Genomic DNA, 20,083 nt, shown 5'->3' with positions numbered 1-20,083 from the left:
ATGAGCAGAACAAGGACACTTCAAGGCTTGATATCTCATGTATTTGCATCATACATGGGTAGCATGCATATGCATACCTGTGTTCAAAGTCATAGAATGACTGCATGCTAAATGTGTGTTATCCAACTTGCAGGGGACACACAATGTCTTTTCAGAGTACTGTATTCTTACAAGTAACCGGGACTTCGTCATATGAACATGACAATTTGTAAGCACTTACGTTCCTCAATGGAATCTCTTAGTTTTGATTTCTCCTTTTCAACTAGATTCTGTGATGCCTGTAGGTAATCGCAGTGGGCCCAGATCACAAGTTGTGTGTGATCTATTTAGTAATTTCTATGATGGTAGTATTACCTAAACTAAGTATTTGTGAGGAGGATCTCAATCAGTGCTCTGTACACAGAAACAAGCCAGCTCATTACTTGGATGGGATTTATACCTGCCAGCTGGTAAGAATTAGGAAGCTTTGGAAACAAATGCACAGAAATTAGCAGCAGGGGGTCAAAAACAAGCATGGCTTTGGATACACTATGTTGATAAGGATTTGCATAATAAAAGCAAGGTGGCAAGTCAGTCATTTCCTGGCAGTAGGTATTGCTACCCTGTTACTGCCAAGAACTAAGAGCACACGTGCCAGGTATTAGGGGGGTGTGTGTTCTTTGGGACATTAAATCGTTCATCAAATTCAGTGCAAAAAAGATACAGATTGTATCCAGTTCCACATCTGAATGCCCCTTTTTCAGCAGAGAAGTGCAGATAACGTGCTGATAGTATACCAAGTTTTTGCTCTAGGTCCTGGTTTACTGACAATGAGGGGGCATACCAGAAAACAGGTTTTAAAACCTCAGTGTACAAATGCTGTTACTTCACTTAAGTAGCCTTATCAATACCTTACTTAACTAAAATGGTATACATACGGTCATTTAACTACAAGATACACTACTCCATCTATGGCAAAAACTGTACCAGTTTCTGTGGAGGAATGTGTAGTAGATTGTGCACAAAAGACTATGTGATGGAAGGTATAATGCTTAAACTTGATGTCATCTCCTAATTGGCAGTAAAGAATGCTGTAGGTACCTAAACCATGGAAGTTATCAAAAATAAGAAAATAATTTTCTTGTTTATTTAAGCTAATTCATTTAAGGGGTATAATTCTCCTAGTTCTCTGCTTACCGAACCAGATATATGCAAGAATTAGATGAGCTGACAGGAAATCTGTACTGTGTATTTAGAAAATGACGGAACTCATGAAGCACTGGCTCAGCTTGACTTAGAGCCCTGCAGATAACAACCTTTGCATAAGAACATAAGCCTTAGTTGAATAAGAGGCCGGGGGGTTGTTGCTGTTAGGTGAATTTATAATTTTTGGAACTGTGACAGGAAATTGCATTTATTGATCTCATTTGTCATGTGCAGGTGAAACACTTGACTTCTTAGAGCAGTGCAGGGGAGTTCCGTCTTCTAAATACTACCATCATGGAAATTACTAAAAGTTTCACTGGAAAGGTTGATCAAAGCAGGTATTTAAAAAAAAAAAAAAAAAAAAAAAGAGTAGGCAAAAGCTGCTGTCAGGACTATTTAGATGGACATATCTGAGTCCCTATCTGAATACTACTGTCGCATTTAATCAGCTTTCAACTCTTCTTCTTAGTCATCAGGACTTTCACAAGACAAGGTTTAGAAATAGTTAATCACATCATTCAAAACATACAGAGATGTTATGATGAAAACTTCATATCTCCGGAAAACCTATCTGTTCAAGAAAGCTCATCCCATACTTACAGAGGAAATTCCTGTAAGATCGTGACCTAAATGGCAGTAAAATTGTATCCTTGATAGTTGAAGTGCATATCCTGATTATACCCTGTCCATGATGCCAGAACCCAAAGGCTTCCATTTTCTTGGGCAAGATACTAAATTTCTTCAGTAACTGGCATGCTACATGTGCGGGAGACTATTTATGAAGCAGTCATTTCCAAGGACATTATGAGAGAAAGCACAAAATAAGCTTATTCTGGAGAAGGTTTTATTCTTTTGCAGAAGGACCTGTTAGTAGAAATGTTTCAGAAGGCTCACTTTCAGGTAATTTCTCAATTAACAAAACTCTTTCTTGAATTAGAAGAAATTGATCCATGTGCCTGTTACATTTGTAAACTCCTATTTACCCTTTCCTTGAGTCACTGATATACATCCCATTCAGTGGAATGAAGTTTCTCTCTAGTTTTCTTCTGCTAGCAGTTTTGCTCCCCATCTGATCCTTGCCTTTACCTTTGTCACGTAAGAAATGATGTAAATGCAAGGAAGGAAGATTTGGGTACATGACTTTCCTGAAGTTCGTGAATACATTATATCAAGCTGTTGTCCTCCTGCTGGCAGCCAGTTGCTGCAGGATCGCTACCATTGTGTCTGGGCCCTTCAGTAGCCCTGAGCTGATGGATGGAGTTCAGTTTTGGAGCCTCCAGCTCCACAGGACTTCCTCTGAATCCTATGGGTGGTATGTGGTTCCTATGAGTAATGAATAAGCATTGTTAATTGAACAACACAAAGGAAGACAATTACTGTTTTCCTTCAAGTTACTTGTTATTTGTGTTGTCTTAACATCTATGAGTCCTAGTCTCCCGTCAGGGAGCCATGGGACTGCTAGCTGCATGAGTGTATTCAGTAATTTCTGCCCCAAAATTGTTTACATCCTCCAGCCTTGGCTAAGCTGGTAGTTTCACTGGTATATAGTATATATTGGGCAACACTATAAGGTTTGCCTTAATAACCCTACAGATTTGCCTTCAGTATTTTTTCAGTTGCATCAATCAACATATTTAGGTTCCATTCCTTCTCTAAATTATCTGTCAATCACAGGCAGCAGGCAGAATATCCCATTTTTTTTCTTTTGCTAGCTTCGTCTGTGAAAAAGAAAGTCCATCTGTTCTTTGGAAGTCACTATGGGGCAAATTCAAAATTCAGTAAAGTCAGAGGAATCTTTTACAACAAGAATTCAAGGATCGTTCTCTGCTTCAGAACAATAACAACACAAGGAAGGAATTACATGGACATAGTATGGCAAGGACTGAATAAGTGTTAATGAATGTTTATTAATTTGGATCATAGTGTCTTAGGAAAAAAGATCATATTTTCAAAAGTGTTTGTACAATATATACCATAATGTGACACTGATCTTCAGCTGGGTGTTTTAGCACTGCAGAAATACAAATTAAAAAATACTATTCTGACTAACTGACTCCAGTCAGTCAGTGAAATTTGGAGATGAAACCCTTGTATTTTCTTACTGTTAGTACAAAGATACTAATAGGTGGCAAAAGAAATTGCAGTTCGTACTGTTATGTAGATAACTGGTTTCTGAATGAAGTGAACTAATTGTACTGTAAGCAGTATGACTGATCCAGTGTGTTCTTAGGCACAGTTTTATATCACACTGGCTTATACCATGTTAACATATATGACTCTTCTGGGTGTGTCAGGTTTGGAGCAATTTATCATCTTAAAAATTGCACTGTTTTAAAGAATATTGAAATAACTAATAAAGTTTACATACAAGATTCACATATAGATTATGTTTTAGAACCTAAAGAAAAACTCTGGGAGAGGACTTTCATAGCAAAGGAGCAGTGCAGCTTAAAGACCCTGCAGTCACAGAGTGAGTGATGGTGGGAGAAAAAATGAATTAATAAGAACAGAAATGCAGAGAAATAAATAAATTTTTTAAATGTCAAAAGATGAGTAGATGAAAGCAGTAGATGATGGGAAGAAAATAAGAACTTAGATATGTGATGAAGCACACACACACACAAAAGTCCATTCGTGTCTGTAAATGTATTTTATTGTCCTTATCCTTTTCTTTCTATGTTTAGCATTTTCCATGGTTTATACTGAGACCCATTAAAAACATTTCTTCTTTTAAACAGTAGGAGTTGGAAGAGATGTTTTTACTCAAAGGAAAGAAAGGACTTTCAGTACACAGTTAATGGTGTATAAAGTCCATGAAGCCATCAGGTTGCCTTATTCCCAGGAGAACGCAAGCTTTCCCAGTTTCGGTGGCATGCCTCCAGGAAATCGTTCCAGGAGGACACACAATTAGCCCACGCTCTTCCAGAGTGCACATTGTAACATGATGCAGTTAAACCAGAAGACAGTTTTTATCTTTTGACCCCATGTCAAACACGTCAGTTGAGTAGCTTACCTGAGATCTGTTAGAGAACGTAGGCCATCAGATATTTTCCCATAGAAAGCAACAGGTAGTAGGCGTGCACACACACACAAAAGCAACTTTAAAAACTGACTTATTTTCAAATTAACAGAAGTGCTGAGCCAGCCTTTGCAAGTGGCACAACTCAGTGCATTCAGGTTCTCCTTTCTTTTTGCCAGACTAAAGTTTAAATAACAATCTTTGCCCTTGCTTAGTGTGTGTGAGAAGGACATTAAAAGTGGCTCTTTCATTTTAAGCACTAATAAGATACTGAGTCCTGTGGAAGTATAGATCTGATAATGTCACTGAAATGCACATCCAAGTGATAGTTTTGGGAATAGTAATACGTTCAGTATAGTCTTGCATCCATTGACATAGAGGATAATTTTAAAAGTTCACAGTGAAACAGAATAATGTTGAATAATTCCTAGACAGAAATACACAGGTAACCTGAAGGGCAGGGGGAGCCTGCGGAACTGATAGATTGAAAAGGTACAAGCTGAAAACTCAAATGACAGTGTAAAACAGTCCCCATAGCTTAATTAAATAAAACCAATAATGCGATTTAAACTTCTTTGAGTTAAAATTACTTTAATAAGGGTGTTAATTACTAGAGGATTAACACTGCTTACATGTGATAATAGATGTGGTCAGTCAATAAAAGGTGAGAATAATGTTCATTTAAGAAGCAAAAGAATCTAGCACAGGATTACTCACCAGAAAGGGATAACATTTCAAAGTGGCAAGTAAAATCAGGGGAAGAGGTTTTCAAATTGCAGGAGGCATTGGAGGCTGAATTGTGCCATCATTACTCAGCAAAAGTTCCATGTATATTGGGATCTATTTGAACTAAGATATGAAGAGTAATTATTACAAATTACATATTACATAATTTGGAATTTTTCTCTTTTCTAGAGCAATTGTAAAAATAATTTTTCAGATGAAATATTTTAAGAAAATACAATCTGAGAAGTGATGAGAAAAAGCATATTCTAAGGAAAAAGATCAAATTCTAAGCAAAGTAATTTCTTGAAGATGTGTTTCTTAGAAATGACATAATAGTGGACTATTGACATTAAACAGAAAGGGGGTTTCCTAAAATATTTGCAAACATAGTAGCAAGAGAAGAGAGATCTTTTTCACAAAGCCAACAAAAACAAATTACGAGTTATCCGGGTTTCTTGTTACTGCAACTTACTGGGCTCAGAAGCCTTTGCTAAACCAAATTATCTAGACAAGAAAAACAAAAACAAGTGCCAGGATTTTATACAGGATGTAGTATTTACTAAAATGTTTTTAGAGTCATTTGATAGAAATAAATGTGGACATAAACTTCTTGTAGTAACTGAAGAGGAAAGTGAAGGTTGTCCAGGAAAGAATATGAAACTTTTGTCTAGTGATTTTTGGCTTTGCTTTTAACTTGTCTATATTTACATTCCTGAGCTACTGATTGTGGAATTCCTTGTCCAGTGGTTCCCAGGTCTAGTATAGCTTTCCCTAAGGGATGTAACTTCATCTGCTATGAAGGGTGGTTATGCAGCCGTACCCTGAATGCACTACTTTGGAAGAAATAACTATCTGTTTACAGTAAACTCATGATGAGCACATCTGTAAGTGTTTGTGTCTTATGGATTGCATTGGATTTTTTGTTTCTGGATGCAAACAAAATTATGCTGGTTTCTGGCCTATTATGTCTTAGGTTTCAATGGCTTTCCACATACTCTAACTCAGCACCCAAGATCAGCTGAAGTGCTTATTGAACAGTTGCTATATTTGTATCTGCTTCCTACAGACGTTTTTGAGAGGTGACTTGTATACTTGTATATAAAATGCTGAGGGCTTTGATGGCCACCTAACAAGAATCCGGAGCACTGAGATTGTGGGTTTTTTTTTTTTTTTTTTTTTTTTTTTTTAGATCTGTAGCTTTTTGAGAATCACACAAAGCTTAAAAAGAAACCAAACCAAAAAGTTATAAAAGAAAAAATAGTTAGACTGCTGTGCTGAAACAAACTATTTTCCTCTACCTGCTGCAGAACCCCAGGTTACCTCAGTAGAGATAATGTGTTTCAGAATGCACACTAGAGATCACTGACCTCTGTGGAGACGAAATGCTGCAGACTCAAGAGATGTTCATAAACACTATAGACCTGATGTATATCTTCCTATTAGGTTGGAAGCCTCAATGTTTGTAACAATGTAGTTTCACTATTTTTCTTAGATGTAATTTCCTCTGGTGTTTTGGTCCAAGTCAGAATATGACAAGAAATAACTGGAAAGTTAGGAGAAGGAAATACTCTGTTCTACCACTGAATCACCAATTCCCAGTGGCCAGGTCGGTGGCCTCCTGGGTCGGTTCTGTGAGCTTCAGCTTTACACAGAGCTGTCTTTGCCTCCTCTGTGAGCACAGAGGCTGGTGCCATGGAGCTGTGCCACGCTTGTCTTCTCGTAGGCATCAGTTTACATTCGCACTCCAGGGCCATGTATCTAAAATTCCTTCCTTCAATCCTAGAAGAAATCAGATTGAAATTTAAACTTGGAGTTGTAGTTTTACTGGGGCAGACCACTACGGATGTTTAGTTCTTAGGGTACAGCAGCCTGACTTCATAGGTTAGATGTGCGTGTATACAAGGACAGTTTGGATTAGTTCGTTCAAAACAGCATTTGTCAGACAATGACTTTTCATGATATAGTATATATACTGACCTCTGGTGAGACTGCAGGCATCTAGAGTCACTCACATGGATACTGCTAAATATTAAAAATGGCAGACGGGACAAGAGTGTTCAATTCCAGAACACACAATGAAAGTTGAAGTGAACTTGTTTTGTGTTTCAGTTTTATTCCAGTTACACCAAGTCCCACATTCTCTAAACCAGTTATTCTTAACAACAGATCTTAAAGTTTTTGAATACGCCTTTTTAGTGAAACGCCTCAAATGGATTTTTACAGGAAGGATTGAGACAAATGATAAAGTTGTAATCCCCATGAAATGTATTTTAAGGTACTGTGACACATCAGGTGCCATTTATGGCATTATTTCATAGACAAGCAAATACTTAAAAGCAAGTCTTTTATAAGTCTCACGCATTTGAAAAAAGCGCTTACAGAAAATGTAGTTTAAGTAAGCAAAACTTTAAAAATTACCTCTTTGGTTAATAATGTTTTTGATAAATTTAGCTGTTTAATGCTACTTCCAAATCTCTGTTTAAAAAAGAAAAAAAGAGAAGCCAAACAAAAATGGCAGGTTAAGTTTAACTGTGCCATATTAAATGCTTCATAATTTTAAAAACTGAAATAATATTTTCAAAGTCTTGTTCGGGTCAGAGGTGGATGTCCTGTTTTGAGGGGCTGCACTTGTCACCCCTGCGCACTTGTTTAAGTGCGTACGCCTCTGCGTCAGAAGCTCAAAAAAAAAAAAAAAAAAAAGGTGAATGACCTGACCATTGCATAATACACAATTTTTAATCCACACAAATTTTACCATTGACATAGTTTTATGCTTTGTCTAAAGAACTTCGTGTACGGGCTAACGGGCTTGACAGGAGCAATTTGGCCCGAGCCTGTGCCCTTTGGAGCCTGACTGTCTGCCAGGCTCCTGCTTTTCAAACTCTTCCCTGTTTCTAGACTCAAAAGACGGTTCTTTTGCTACTAGTCCAGCTTATTCTTTAATGATGAAAAAGAACACACTTCATAATAAACATTTGCACTGTAATTAAACAAATCTTCTTTGAAGAGGTATTACTTGTTGCTATATTGTGTATTGCATAGGGCCTAGCTATTTATATTTGCCTCAGTGACTATTTTTCAGTGACTTTCTTCAGATGTTCATCTTGGGCTGCTTGAACTTTTAATGGGATTTGTAAAAATTATATGTTGTGAGTGTTGTTCTGGTTATGGTAACAACAACGAGCTTGTTCACGTGACTTCAACGGCAAGCATTTTATTTTGTAGGCAGGCCTAAGTTCATTTGAAGTGCCAAAGAAAAAAAAATGTATTTGGGCTTGCTCATGAATATAACAAGACCAGGCATTTCTCAAAGTGTACCTCAAGGTCCAGATTTTAGGAAAGAATTCTGCCCTTTCAGAGGATTTAGGTTATATGGGACTTAACTGAACAGAAGTAACTTCTGTTTTTTTCTTAGCATAACAACAATTCCCAGTGGTTCAGCTGTCATAACCTCTGAGTTTATGCATTATACACTTACAAATGTGTTAAAGATTGTATCCCAACATTCATGATAGTGATGGATATGATTTTCACTTATACATTTGAAACAGATTCTTCAGAACATTTACATGTCCCTAATTTAGGCACGATTTCTAAATGCATAGCGCTTAAAAAAAAAAAGCACGTTTTAGGGCAGTGGCTTAAAAACTGAAAGAGTCTGCCTTTCTAACACAAACTATCCTTCCTTTGAAAATCCAGGGCTCAGTTTTCAAAGCATTGCCTAGGAATTTAGCCTGCGACCCCCATTGACACTAATGGGAATTGCATAGCTAAGTCCCCATAACATCACTTTGAAAACGCATTTGTTATACCAGTCCAGAAAAAGGGTAAGCATAAACTATAGGGAGACATTCACAGATCAAGAGATCAATTTACACTTTGAAATACAAGACCAATGTGTGTTATTTCAGTTATGTGATCAGTAGCAAGGATTTTAAAATTCACTACATTCACCGAATAAGTCACCAGGAGTAAACAAAACAAAATATTTTGGCAAGTGGCAGGCAGACTTGCTAACCAGGCTAACAAGATACTTATCAGCAGTAATGAACACCAACTGATTAAGGGATAATTGCATTTGGTTGGTGCAGTGTTATTCTACAGTTAGCAAACTCTGTCTTTTTTCCTTGTAAGCTGGACTTAGATATCTATATTTCAAATACTTCTGTTGTTCTGTTGTGACCAGGAAATGTTTCGAGTGAACAAGACTTGTCTTTGTCCAGTTCTGATTCTGGTCCTTGACGTTTTAGTTCCAATCTAGTAAGTGCTTTCATGGTGTGCATGCTTTATTAACGGGGAGATAACATTTGGTGAACTAATGAGGGTATTATCTTCATGTTCACGCAGGGGTTTTTTGTTAATTTGTTCAAAATAAGTGTATACCTATGTAAAGTATATTCATGTGTACTTGTACATGAAACATAAGCAGAGACTGAAAAGAAAGTGTCGTCGTTGTGTAGCTGTGTTTCTGCAGTGCCTACAAGTCCCGGTGGTGGACCATGGCCCCATTATGCTGGGCAGAGTATAAATAAGTGTTTTTAACAAAAGAAAGACAGCGTTGCCTCAGAGTTCACAAAGCAATGAGAATATTGCTCCACTGAAAGGTTAACGTTATGTCAGAAATTATGAAACAACAATGATTCTGGTTAACAGGCTTCCTCTTTGGTCATCCAACCCGTTTGTTCTTCTGAATAAAAGGTGTGTATAGGTACACAGTGAGCTCCTGGCGCTGGGAAATGTTGAGGAGTGGGACATTTGTAAGCGGCTTTTGTGAGGTTACTGTGTTTAAAATAAAAAAGTCCCCTTCATCTTTGAAGCTTTTTAGCTCCAAACCCCAATACAAATAGTAATAATTGAAATATTAATATATTTGCTATTCCCTTATCTTAATTACTTAAATGATACATAGCTAACAACAGTCACGGGGCGTTTTTTTCTAGGTCAAAAGCCATGCATCCTGAAGGAAAAAATTGCAATGTTATTTCTGTATTCTCTCCTAAGAAAAGATTGGGCATAGCTTGCAGTTGTATATGATTGGCACTGTTCATTTCCCAGAAGAGTTCACCAGTATTCTAGGCTTTGGTATTTTTTTAATTAAAGAGGTCAAAATCCATTATATCTAAATTTCAAAGAATTTACCAATTAGCTGTAGTCTGCGATGCCCAGCAGGTGGCTTTTATACTATTAAAGGGAGATTGTTTCCATCTCTGATCAAAGCAAAAACAAAACAAAGGAAAATATAGAATATTTTGCTGTACAGAGTGCAAACACGTGCTGTGTAAATTATAGGTGAAAGCTGTATGTGAGAGACTGTTCTGTCGTACCTCTTCAAGAAAAAATTCTGTATATTTTCACACTGTTCCTCATAAGGATTTTAATGGTAATGTCTAAATCTGTTTAGACTACTGATTAGCTGAGAAGATTAGATGGCTTGCTATTTCCTAAAAAGAAGATTATAGCATTTTCTTATTTAAATTAAAAGTAAAAATGCACAATTAAGTAGATTAATAAATTCACTAGAAGTAAAATTAGAAAAAGCTGAGGGTCCTGGAACATCACAAGATGCAAAAAAGCTCCAATTTGCACTTTTCAATGAATCTAAACTTCCCCGATTTTTACCTACTTAACAGAATGTTTGTGACCTTTTGACCCTTTTGTTATCCCTTACTCAGAAAGGCCTTTATTCTGTAAGGCTTAGGTATAAAAAAATAAAAAGAGCGTTAATGGCATAACAGTCCTTTCTGATCACCCTGTGTAAGATGTTTATGCAAAGTGTCAATAGAAGCAATTGGCCTAACAGTGTGACAACCTGCTTTGCTTGGAAATGGGCTAATCTCCTGTTTGGGTTATCCAGAGGTCAGGTAAGGATTTCTTTTTCTGCACTCCCCGTAGTGCGTGGGTACATAACCTGCAAACACTACAGGGCAGAAATCAGAAGCAACTGAGACCAAGAATGCCACAAAGCATTTTTTTTTTTTTTAATCTTGGGGTTTTTGCTTTTCCTGATTTTTTTTTTTTTTTAACCTCTTCCTTCCTTTAATTTGTTGGTTCCTGGTCCAATCCCAGAGAGTCTACTTGAGTGTATGAGATGTAACAATGACAGGGACTCTGCCAATATCACTACCTGCTGCTTCACTTTCTGGGGTTTGGTTTTTTTTTTTTTCAGTTATTTTGGTTTTGTTTTTTTTTCTTTTTTTCAAACAGGTATCATCCCACTCTTTTTTTGAAGTTCACGTAGAAACCTACTTTAAATCTCAGTTTTTCAGGGCTGCCCCTGTTGCCCTGTCACAGCAGGCTGGAACTCAATAAGCGCTCAGGCAAGCATAGCAGGCCAGGCAGTGGGCCTTGGCAGGCTGCATGCTGTGAACTCCTGCCTCACTGAATCAGCTTCTGTGTGTTTTTATAACTGCCTTTTTTTTTCCCTGTTAATTATGCCCCAAGGCTGTGGAAAGACAGCATTTATCTGTTTCAACGGACTAAGCAGCAAGTGTTCTGACATGTTTATCAGGCAAATTGTACCTGACAAAAGGTAATTACACGTACAATCAAGTGCAGAAGTAACTGGATGATTAGGGGTTAATAAACTGTTTAGCATAAGAAATACTCAGCTTGTGAGCGAGGAGAGTGGACCAGAGGGACATAACTGACAGTGATACGTTAAAAGAATTACTTTTATTTTGGTGGTGCATTTGACTTTACAGAAAGTTAAGCGGAACATTAAGTGTACAACTCCTCATTTTTATCTCCAGCTCCTGAATCACTGGTGCCTATTGTACAACCAAAACTATTTGCTGACACTCTTGCTACTTCAGAAGAGAGGACGGCACAGTTCCAACTTGTACTAAGCTACCTTGATAATTTACAGTTAGGATCTTTGTAGTCTAACCAACACAACTGGTGTTGTCTAATGGACACTGCCCCCATTTCCTTCTGCAAAACCCTCGTGTCCTCCTCCTGTCTCTGTTGCTGCATTGACTCTGTGCATAGCTAGTTCCCAAAGTTGCATTCTCTTCCAAGATTATTCCTGACAGTTGCCCAAAAGTAAAAAGGAAAGAGCATCTGTATGATATTTGAGGATGTGACAGGAGGCTCAGATGACATTGAAAGGGACGGATGGTCGATTCCAGCAGTTCACAGTGCACAAAATTCTCACGTAATTACAAGATGGCCTAAATACAGGACTATGGCTGAGCTACTCAGGACTTTAGGTAATATAAGACAAAGCTTTACTGAGCAATGATTACCAGTAATTTCTATCCTAACATGGTCATATCATCTAGATATTGGGGAAAAAGCAAGCCTACTGACATTGAAAAATAGGTGCAAGTGCCCTATTTTATTTCTGGAGAACAAGTCTTAGAGGAACGGCTGAGGGAACTGGGGTTGTTCAGTCTGGAGAAGAGGAGGCTGAGGGGAGACCTTACCGCTCTCTACAATTACCTGAAAGGGGGTTGTGGTGAGGTGGGTGTTGGTCTCTTCTCCCAAGTAACTAGCAATAGAACGAGAGGAAATGGCCTCAAGTTGCGCCAGGGGAGGTTTAGACTGGATATTAGGAAAAATTTCTTTACGGAGAGAGTGGTCAAGCATTGGAACAGGCTTCCCAGGGAGGTGGTGGAGTCACCATCTCTGGAAGTGTTCAAAAAACGTGTGGACGTGGCACTGCAGGGCATGGTTTAGTGGGCATGGTGGTGTTGGGTTGATGGTTGGACTTGATGATCTTAAAGGTCTTTTTCAACCGGAATGATTCTGTGATTCTATTTGAAACCAAAATTATCCCCCTAAAATCTTACGAACTTTTTTCCTCCCATAACATCAATATTGTAATGTTTTGTGTTAACCAAACCTGTTAGATATCAAGGCCTTAAAGTAGGACCTCTTTTAACCAAAAAATAGTTTAATATCTTTTACAACAAAATTGTTGTGTTTAAAATAAAATTCTTCTAATTAAAAATAGCAGTTATCTGTATAATGTAAGAGATTACTATAGCCTTTTATATAAGTATGTATAAGCACCTTTTTTTTTTCCAAGTGGTGTTTATTTCAAGCAGAAGGAGCTACTGTTAGATTTAAAAGGCATTTAGAAAATACATAGACAGGAATGAAAATTTAGAAAATCAAAGTATTGAAGGGTGTCATTCAAAATGCAAATGCAGAACAGCAACCAGAGGCTTAAGTTATCTATAATGGTAAAAGTATGTATGTGACTAATAATGTGGTGGTTTGAGAAGGCAACACTGTTTCATATACAGTAAAAGGAACATGGTGCTCTGATCATCAGCCCTGATGGTTCCAAGATGTTGGATAAAGGTTCACCTTCTATCACACCTTTAGAAGAGGCAAATCCTCTAAATAAGGCAGAAGTGTATACCCTATTTATCTTGTAAATGTAAGTGGACAGTCTGTTGGACACTCTGTCTGGTATACTGGAAAGGATAAAGCTTATTCCCTCTTTTTTTTTTTTTTTTTTTTGTAATGACACACACAGGTACACACACTTCTCCGCACATTATTACTAGTAAGAAGGGCTTCCCTTGCTCCTAGGGAAGCATATTCTGCTTCATTATAAAATTCTCAAGTATAGCATTGCTTGTCTTAGCTTATTCTTATTTTTCATGGTTGTTACGGGATAAAGAGAGTACAACAGTGCCATTGTTCTTGCATAGTAGAGTATGTATATCTAGTTTATTAGGTGCTTCACAGTGTTTCAGATGTGTGATAAGCTGGTTCTGACAGAACACCCCCGGGTGGCTCCTCAGGTGGGGCTGCGTGGCTGACTAACAGCTAAAGGTCTGCACTGCTTCCAGACCCTGAGAGTAGCGGGAGAGATTGGCGCTCTCCCTGGTTTGAAGTATTTCCTGTACATGTTAACTTTGGAAAGATGTGTGTGCAAAATAAACATTTTTCCTATCGTAATTTCAAGGCAAACTGCACAATCTAACCCTGAAAAAGTTGCAGCCAGCAGCGCCAGTGTGATGTGCTACACTCTGTGGATTTTGATTGATTTTTGAGGCAGGAAAACATTTATTGCCAGGACCTACTCTATGTACATATTTCCCCTTCTACAGTGCATGTCAGCGTAGACCATTCCTTGCTAGACAATACATCTTATTTTCAGTTATTGTCTTGGTAATAGCGACAGTTTTAGTGGATAAAATAGTAGTAGGGAAATGTTGCTTTAATTTGGCCTGTAATAGGTTGATTCTAGTTGCCACAATAAGAACTACTGTCACAGAACCAGCAAATTCGCCTGTACTTCATCCTTCACAACTGAGAAGCTGTGGGGTAAGCTCACCTGAACTTAAATCCCCTAGGTTTTTTTTTTTAATTGTAGCTGAATCTCTTTCTGGCAAAATTAATGCTGTTACGATTAGACTTGCCTTTGATACAATTTTTCTTTTTCCACATTAGTACTAATCACTGTATTTAAAACTGCAGAGATTTACAACGTTCTTTTATTTCAGTGGAAACTAACATATCCCACATGTTACATCTCTGTAGTATGAGTCATGTCAGCATGTCAAGCCAAATCCACAATCTATTTCCATTATATCTTCACCTTGAGTACCATGTAACACTACCAAAGGCTGTTCCCTCTCCTTGTGGTTTTGCACATACCTAGTCCCTGTCACATTATAAAATCATTTATGCATCTGATCATCAGATATGCATCTATGGTGAATGAAAAGACAGCAAAAATATAGGGGAAAAGTTGGGGTGTTTTTTTTCTCTCCTCTATTGATGGAGTTGGCCAGTTTTCATGATGAATTTCATCCAGCTGTTTGCATGAATTAAAAACCAGACATTTTGCATCTTCGTGTTCTCTTATTTTCAATAATCTTTATATATAAATTTCAAGCTAACTTTATCCTTTACTAAAATAAAAACCATCTGCCAAAGGATTAGGTAGGCCAGTGCTTCGTTATCAGCTTTGTCTTTCCAAGAGTATGTTCAAATCACATGAAGTAGCCCAAATATTTTTCTGGGTCTTTGAATGGGTGGGCTGTCTTTCAGATCATATGCCTGTGGCCAAGACAGTTCCACTGCAGTAGAGGTCTTTCTATATGAGGAAGAGGAATTAAAGTGCTTCGTTTAAATAAGGCACATATTTTTTACACTGCAAAAGGCAGTGTAAATCAGAAAAGAGCAGAGTAGCAGAAGTTGAAGCAGACTGTAGGGTTGATACCTCTGCAGCATGGCTGCAGCAGTGAAAGTGAATTCAGGGATGTGCTTGAGGGAAGCTTTGTATGGGTGGGTTGAAGTTATTTCCCATACACATGTGATGGTCCTGGGACCAGCAGCTTATTTCTGCTAGACTGTCCTTGCTGCCGTTGGCTGCTCGCCAACCTGCTCCCCTCGCAAAGTGCCTGCATCGACTGTACATCTGCCAAGTGCCAAGTCCGATGCAGGTGATACGAAAGGCCAGGACACGGATCCGAAGAGCTGCACACCAGGGCAGCTCTTGCCCACCCACAGCGTACAGTACGTGCTGTCAAAGCCCATTATGTACAGCAGTATGCCACAGCGCGGAACTGCAGCTGTGAGGGGGACAAAACACACAATGCATAATTGTGCACAGCACCAGTCTGGTCTCCAGCAGTGTCTGCAGCTCTGTCGTGTTTACTCCAGCAGCAGGGCACGTTTGTCACACTGCAGCCCCGAACACATGCGCAGAAGGAGGGAAGTGAGCTATGATTGAGTGGCATATGTTATTTGATTGCATGTCTCTGGTCCTTCATGTTACCTGCCACATGTCATGACAGCTGCCTTAGGAGATTTATTAGCATGAGGCTGGTTGTGTACAGCTCTTTGACCAAGTGTGGAGCAAGGAAGGGGCTCTGGGTCCATCCCCCTTGCTGACAGTGTCTCTCAGGGTGTTCACTCGTCAGAGCCAGGAACATCTTGGAATGTACAGGATATGCTTCATGTTCTCTTCAGACATTGTTTTACCTCACATGTTGAAAAGCAACAGACTCCATAGTCTATTCAGAGCCCTACATGCCTACCTATGTTTGATCAGGGGACAAATTAGGTGTAGTGTTCCGCCCCAGCTGTCACTATCACTAAGATGTCCCGAACCCACGACACAATCAGACTTCTGAATCAAGCACTGAAAGTATGGTATGAAAATTGCTCATATGATATTGGCAGGAAAGTTTCTTTGAACTGGTTAGCACTGTAATTGTATCAGTCATCGATGGCTTTGGGCCGCATGTGGCTAACAGGATACAGAGCTTCAGGGTTGTTTAGGACTTACCCAGAATCCTCAATTTCAATGTTACAATGGGGATAAGAAATGAAATCTTTTACCATTGATATACTGAACACAACTGCTGCAGGAACATTCGCATGATCCTTTCTTAAGGGCCATCTCCCATGTGGAGCCCATGACAAGTGGCATTGTAATTAGTAGTAGTTTATTAATACATTGTTTGCTTCTGTGTGAGAGAGAGGGAACACGAAGTCTCTAGATTATATAGTTTGGATTCCTGTGGTTGTCAGCTTTATCCTCCCAGCTTGGGCTGTGTGTCTACTTGTCCTGTCTTGCTGCTCTTTTGATCATGCTTTTGAAGATACCATACAGCCTCTATGAGGACTGGGCACTACCGACTATTGTAATGCAGGTAATAAGAAATGATGAGTAACATGCAGCAGCAACTGAGGCCGTGGGTTTCACAAATGCTGCCAATTCCTGAGTCATCAGAGCCTTCCCAGGTCTGTTTGCTTTGTGACTAAAGGCATGTTCTCTTCTCTCCAGCCCAGTAGGAGAATTGATGGTGCCCACCCTGAGAAAGTGCTTTGTGAGAAAGAACTATTTACACTTGACCATGATGACTATCATGGATATGTAGTCGATAGAGAATGAAATAGCATCCTTGCCTTTATATATCTTTCACCCAAATGAGATAGTCAAATGCAAAGTCTAGATGTCACTGAGGTTTGTAAAGGTCCCTGGAGGACTTTGGAACGACAGAGCAGTAACTGTGGCAGACGTCCATTATAAGACAGGAGATGCTACTGTGTATTCATAAAAGACTATACTACAAATATGGAAAGAGTAATTAATTAGAAAATAATTTACTTAGATCAGACACTTTATTGGAAAATAACAGAAGAAAGGGGTTAGGAAGTGGAAAAATTTGGAGGAAAAAAGCATATAAATGTGAAGCTGTGAAGACTGAGTATATGCTTCTATTTTGTAATTAAGTTGGTGTTACAATTTTAGGGAGGAGCATTACTAGAGATTGGTGACATTTTAGCAGGCTGAGGGGTCTGAGTAAGGCAAGACAGTCAGAGCTGCAGTCCTGCTCTTAGCATACCCTGAGGAGCCAGAGGAGCGGGCGCCGACTGCATCTCTGCCTGCGGGAGCAGGGGCTGCTGCTGGTGTGGCCCAGCTGTAACAGCTGTGGTCTGGCTTAGCAGAAGCAAATGTTTAAAGTGAAAAGGGTTCGTTATTTAAATAGCAAATTGGCATGAACTGCAGTAGTCTGTTTTGTTTCTTAAAGTGGTTTTGTTACAGAAAATCCTGTTCCATCCCACCATTCTGGGCATTACTGATGTAGCAAGGCCTCCAGGCAAGCAGGGGCTCTAGCTTGTGCTGAGGACCCAGCTCAGAGGAGCCACCATGGGCACTGTGAGCCGAGGTGAACTGTTGCTAATGGTTCCCCACACTTGCTGTAACAGTAGGTTTGGCTAACACAGGGCAGCTGGAGAACAAGCCTGCATTAACCTTCAGCAGCAGGACAAGGCCAGGCATCAGGTGTGGAGGGAAGCTGGGGCACCCCACCATTGACATCAACGGGAGCGAGGCCCGCAGGTAGCCGTAGGAAGGCTCCAGTGAGTGGGGCCGCCTGCACCCTGGCCCCGGGCAGCCTGGGCAGGGCGCCCGGCAGTGCCTGGCCCAGCACCCGTGGCGCTGGAGGGGGAGTTAGGCTTTGAGGGCGACAAGGGTACTGGCTGCTGGAGGCCAGGCATCGCCTCCGCCTGCGCTATTGAGCTGTGAGGACCTGAGTCCAATTTGAAACTGGCCAGATGCAGGGCCGTGCTTGGAAGCTTCTTGTTCCCCCTGTAAAGGTTCGGGGTTTGTTTGGGCCAGAAGTGTGCCCAGGGCTTGGGGATGGGCCACGGGGACCAGTCACCATGGAGAGTGCAGCAGGGGTTGTTTAATTCACTTAATTGAGATTACCTGAACCTCTGGTTTAAATTACTGTGAGCAGCAACAGGCACGAGTGTCCCCATCCCACTCCCCACGGTAAGGCCCGCGCTCGAAAGAGAAAAGCGTGAAGCCGTTCTCCTCCCCGCCCGGGGCCGGGCCTGCACCGCCGCCTCCCAGCGCAGGAGGCGTTAAAGACAGACACGGGCAGGTGAAGGGGCCGTCGGCTCCTGGCGAGGGGCTGCGGCCGGGCCGGGCTGGGCCCTCCTCCCCGCGGAGCCGCTCCGTGCTCACCCGCTTCTCCGCCCCCCGCAGCTCCTGGACCTCTTCATGGTGTGGGACTGGTCTACCTACCTGGCGGACTACGGGCAGGCCACCTCCAAATACCTGCGGGTCAACCCGAGCACGGCCCTCACGCTCCTGGAGAAGTAAGCGCAGGGGGCCGGGGACTGTGGGCGCGGGGGTGCGGACGGGGCCGGGACCGGCCGCCCTCCCTCCCGCCCTGCCGGGAGCCGCGGCTGCCCGGCGGGCAGCGCGGGGCCGGAGCCCCACTGGCGGCTGCACGGGCGGCCGCGGTAGGGAGGGGAGATGCGCGGGGCTCCGCCGTGGTGAAGCCGGTGAGAGCGTTTGGGCCGCCCCGGCGGCAGGGTTGGGTCTGGCAGGGCTAAGGGAGGGCGCGTTGCCGCCAGACGAGCATCAGCCTGCTTTTAAAAGCCGCATCAAAATGTCCTGTGTGACTTAGAGGCGTTTTCTAACGGTGTTTTCTTTCCCCTCCTGCCTGTGATGCATATGTATTTTGCAGAGTTCACAGAGGGTACGTATCGCCTATCTTGTTACAAAGTAGTGTTGCTTCAGTTTATTTCCCGAATTTCGTTTTTCAGTCCATCGATACGGGCGATCAGCAATAACGGTATTGGGTAGTTGCCGGTGAATGAAACATGCCCGTTCGCCGAGTCTGAACTTCCCACAGGAAAAGATGATCCTAACGGGTGCTCTGGCTTGCGTCTTTCCTGACGCAGTTGGTAGGGACCAGGTCTCTGCCGGAGCGATATCCTCTTAGTACTTATGGGTGGTTTGTGAAGTAATATTTGTTAAAACGAGTTCCACATTACGGAAGTTTAATTTAAGAGCACGTAGATAACAGTTTTAATAATCTTTCGTTTCTTATTAGCAGAAAGATCAAAAGAACAAAAGTAAACCCATCTAAATAGTCGGATTTTTCCTTTTCGAATGAGGTCTCTTAACATGTCTGTGTCATTTGCTTTTTTTATTTCTCCAGAATGAAAGAATCTAGCAAAAAGAACAACATTTTTGCTCAGTTCAGGAAGAACGATCGTGACAAGCAGAAGCTAATAGAGACTGTAGTAAAGCAACTTAGGAGTTTAGTGAACGGGATGTCACAGCACACATAGGCCTGTTAAATCGACGTTGTCTCATCATGCCAAGAGGTGTTTCTTAGGCACTATTTCTACTAAGCAAACAGTGCTATCGGTTAGGACATTTGTATTACTGAGTAAAGGAAAAATGCAGTAGATGGCTTGTACACAGTCTTCAGCAAACAAATTATTTGTACGTATTTTTAATGGATCGAATACTATTTTGTATATTGTAAACAAGTGGTAAAAAATGAGACTGTACAATAAAACCCAGCTCAATCGTATTGTACATGGAAAAGCTGAATGAACTGTAAATACGTTATTTAAATATCAGTAGACATGGTGTCCAAAATTTTGCTCTGGGTAGGAATTCTTTGAGAAATGATTCCTTAGTTGCTGTTTTCTGGATTAATAATAATTTAATGCTTTTTTAAAGCATTTAAATACTTGCATTTCAGATGCCACCTATCGTTTTCCTGCATTAAATGTATATTAGCCTTAAAGTGACTGGACATAATTTTGTATACCAGATTTTATAGTCTGGAGGTATGAAAAAATCTTCTGATTTTTAGTACCTTTGAAAACTACCTGAGAAGTAGACTTGATATTAGGGGTTATAGGCTTTGT

The 20,083-nt window shown here is 40.4% G+C and overlaps 1 protein-coding gene across 4 annotated transcripts in view; it reads left to right on the top strand.

Moving 5' to 3' along the window:
• Positions 1-19,681, top strand: part of EXOC6 (exocyst complex component 6) — a gene marked incomplete at its 5' end in the record, with an annotated part of 95,290 nt that extends 75,609 nt beyond the window's left edge. For 3 of the 4 annotated variants that reach the window (XM_082002596.1, XM_082002598.1, XM_082002595.1), the window contains 2 exons: positions 18,396-18,508; positions 19,360-19,681. In XM_082002596.1, the coding sequence (XP_081858722.1) occupies positions 18,396-18,508; positions 19,360-19,492 (246 nt within the window). In that variant the 3' untranslated portion in view covers positions 19,493-19,681. Of the gene's footprint in view, positions 1-18,395; positions 18,509-18,882; positions 18,895-19,359 lie in introns of all 4 variants that reach the window. The other variant, XM_082002597.1, reaches the window with a different exon arrangement.
• Positions 19,682-20,083: the final 402 nt, after the last annotated feature.

Source organism: Phaethon aethereus (assembly GCF_964289735.1).
Source record: "Phaethon aethereus genome assembly, chromosome: 7".
In the NCBI taxonomy this organism is placed as follows: Eukaryota; Metazoa; Chordata; class Aves; order Phaethontiformes; family Phaethontidae; genus Phaethon; species Phaethon aethereus.
The sequence above is the reverse complement of the archived record's forward strand: the minus strand, read 5'-3'. Positions and strand labels throughout refer to the sequence as shown.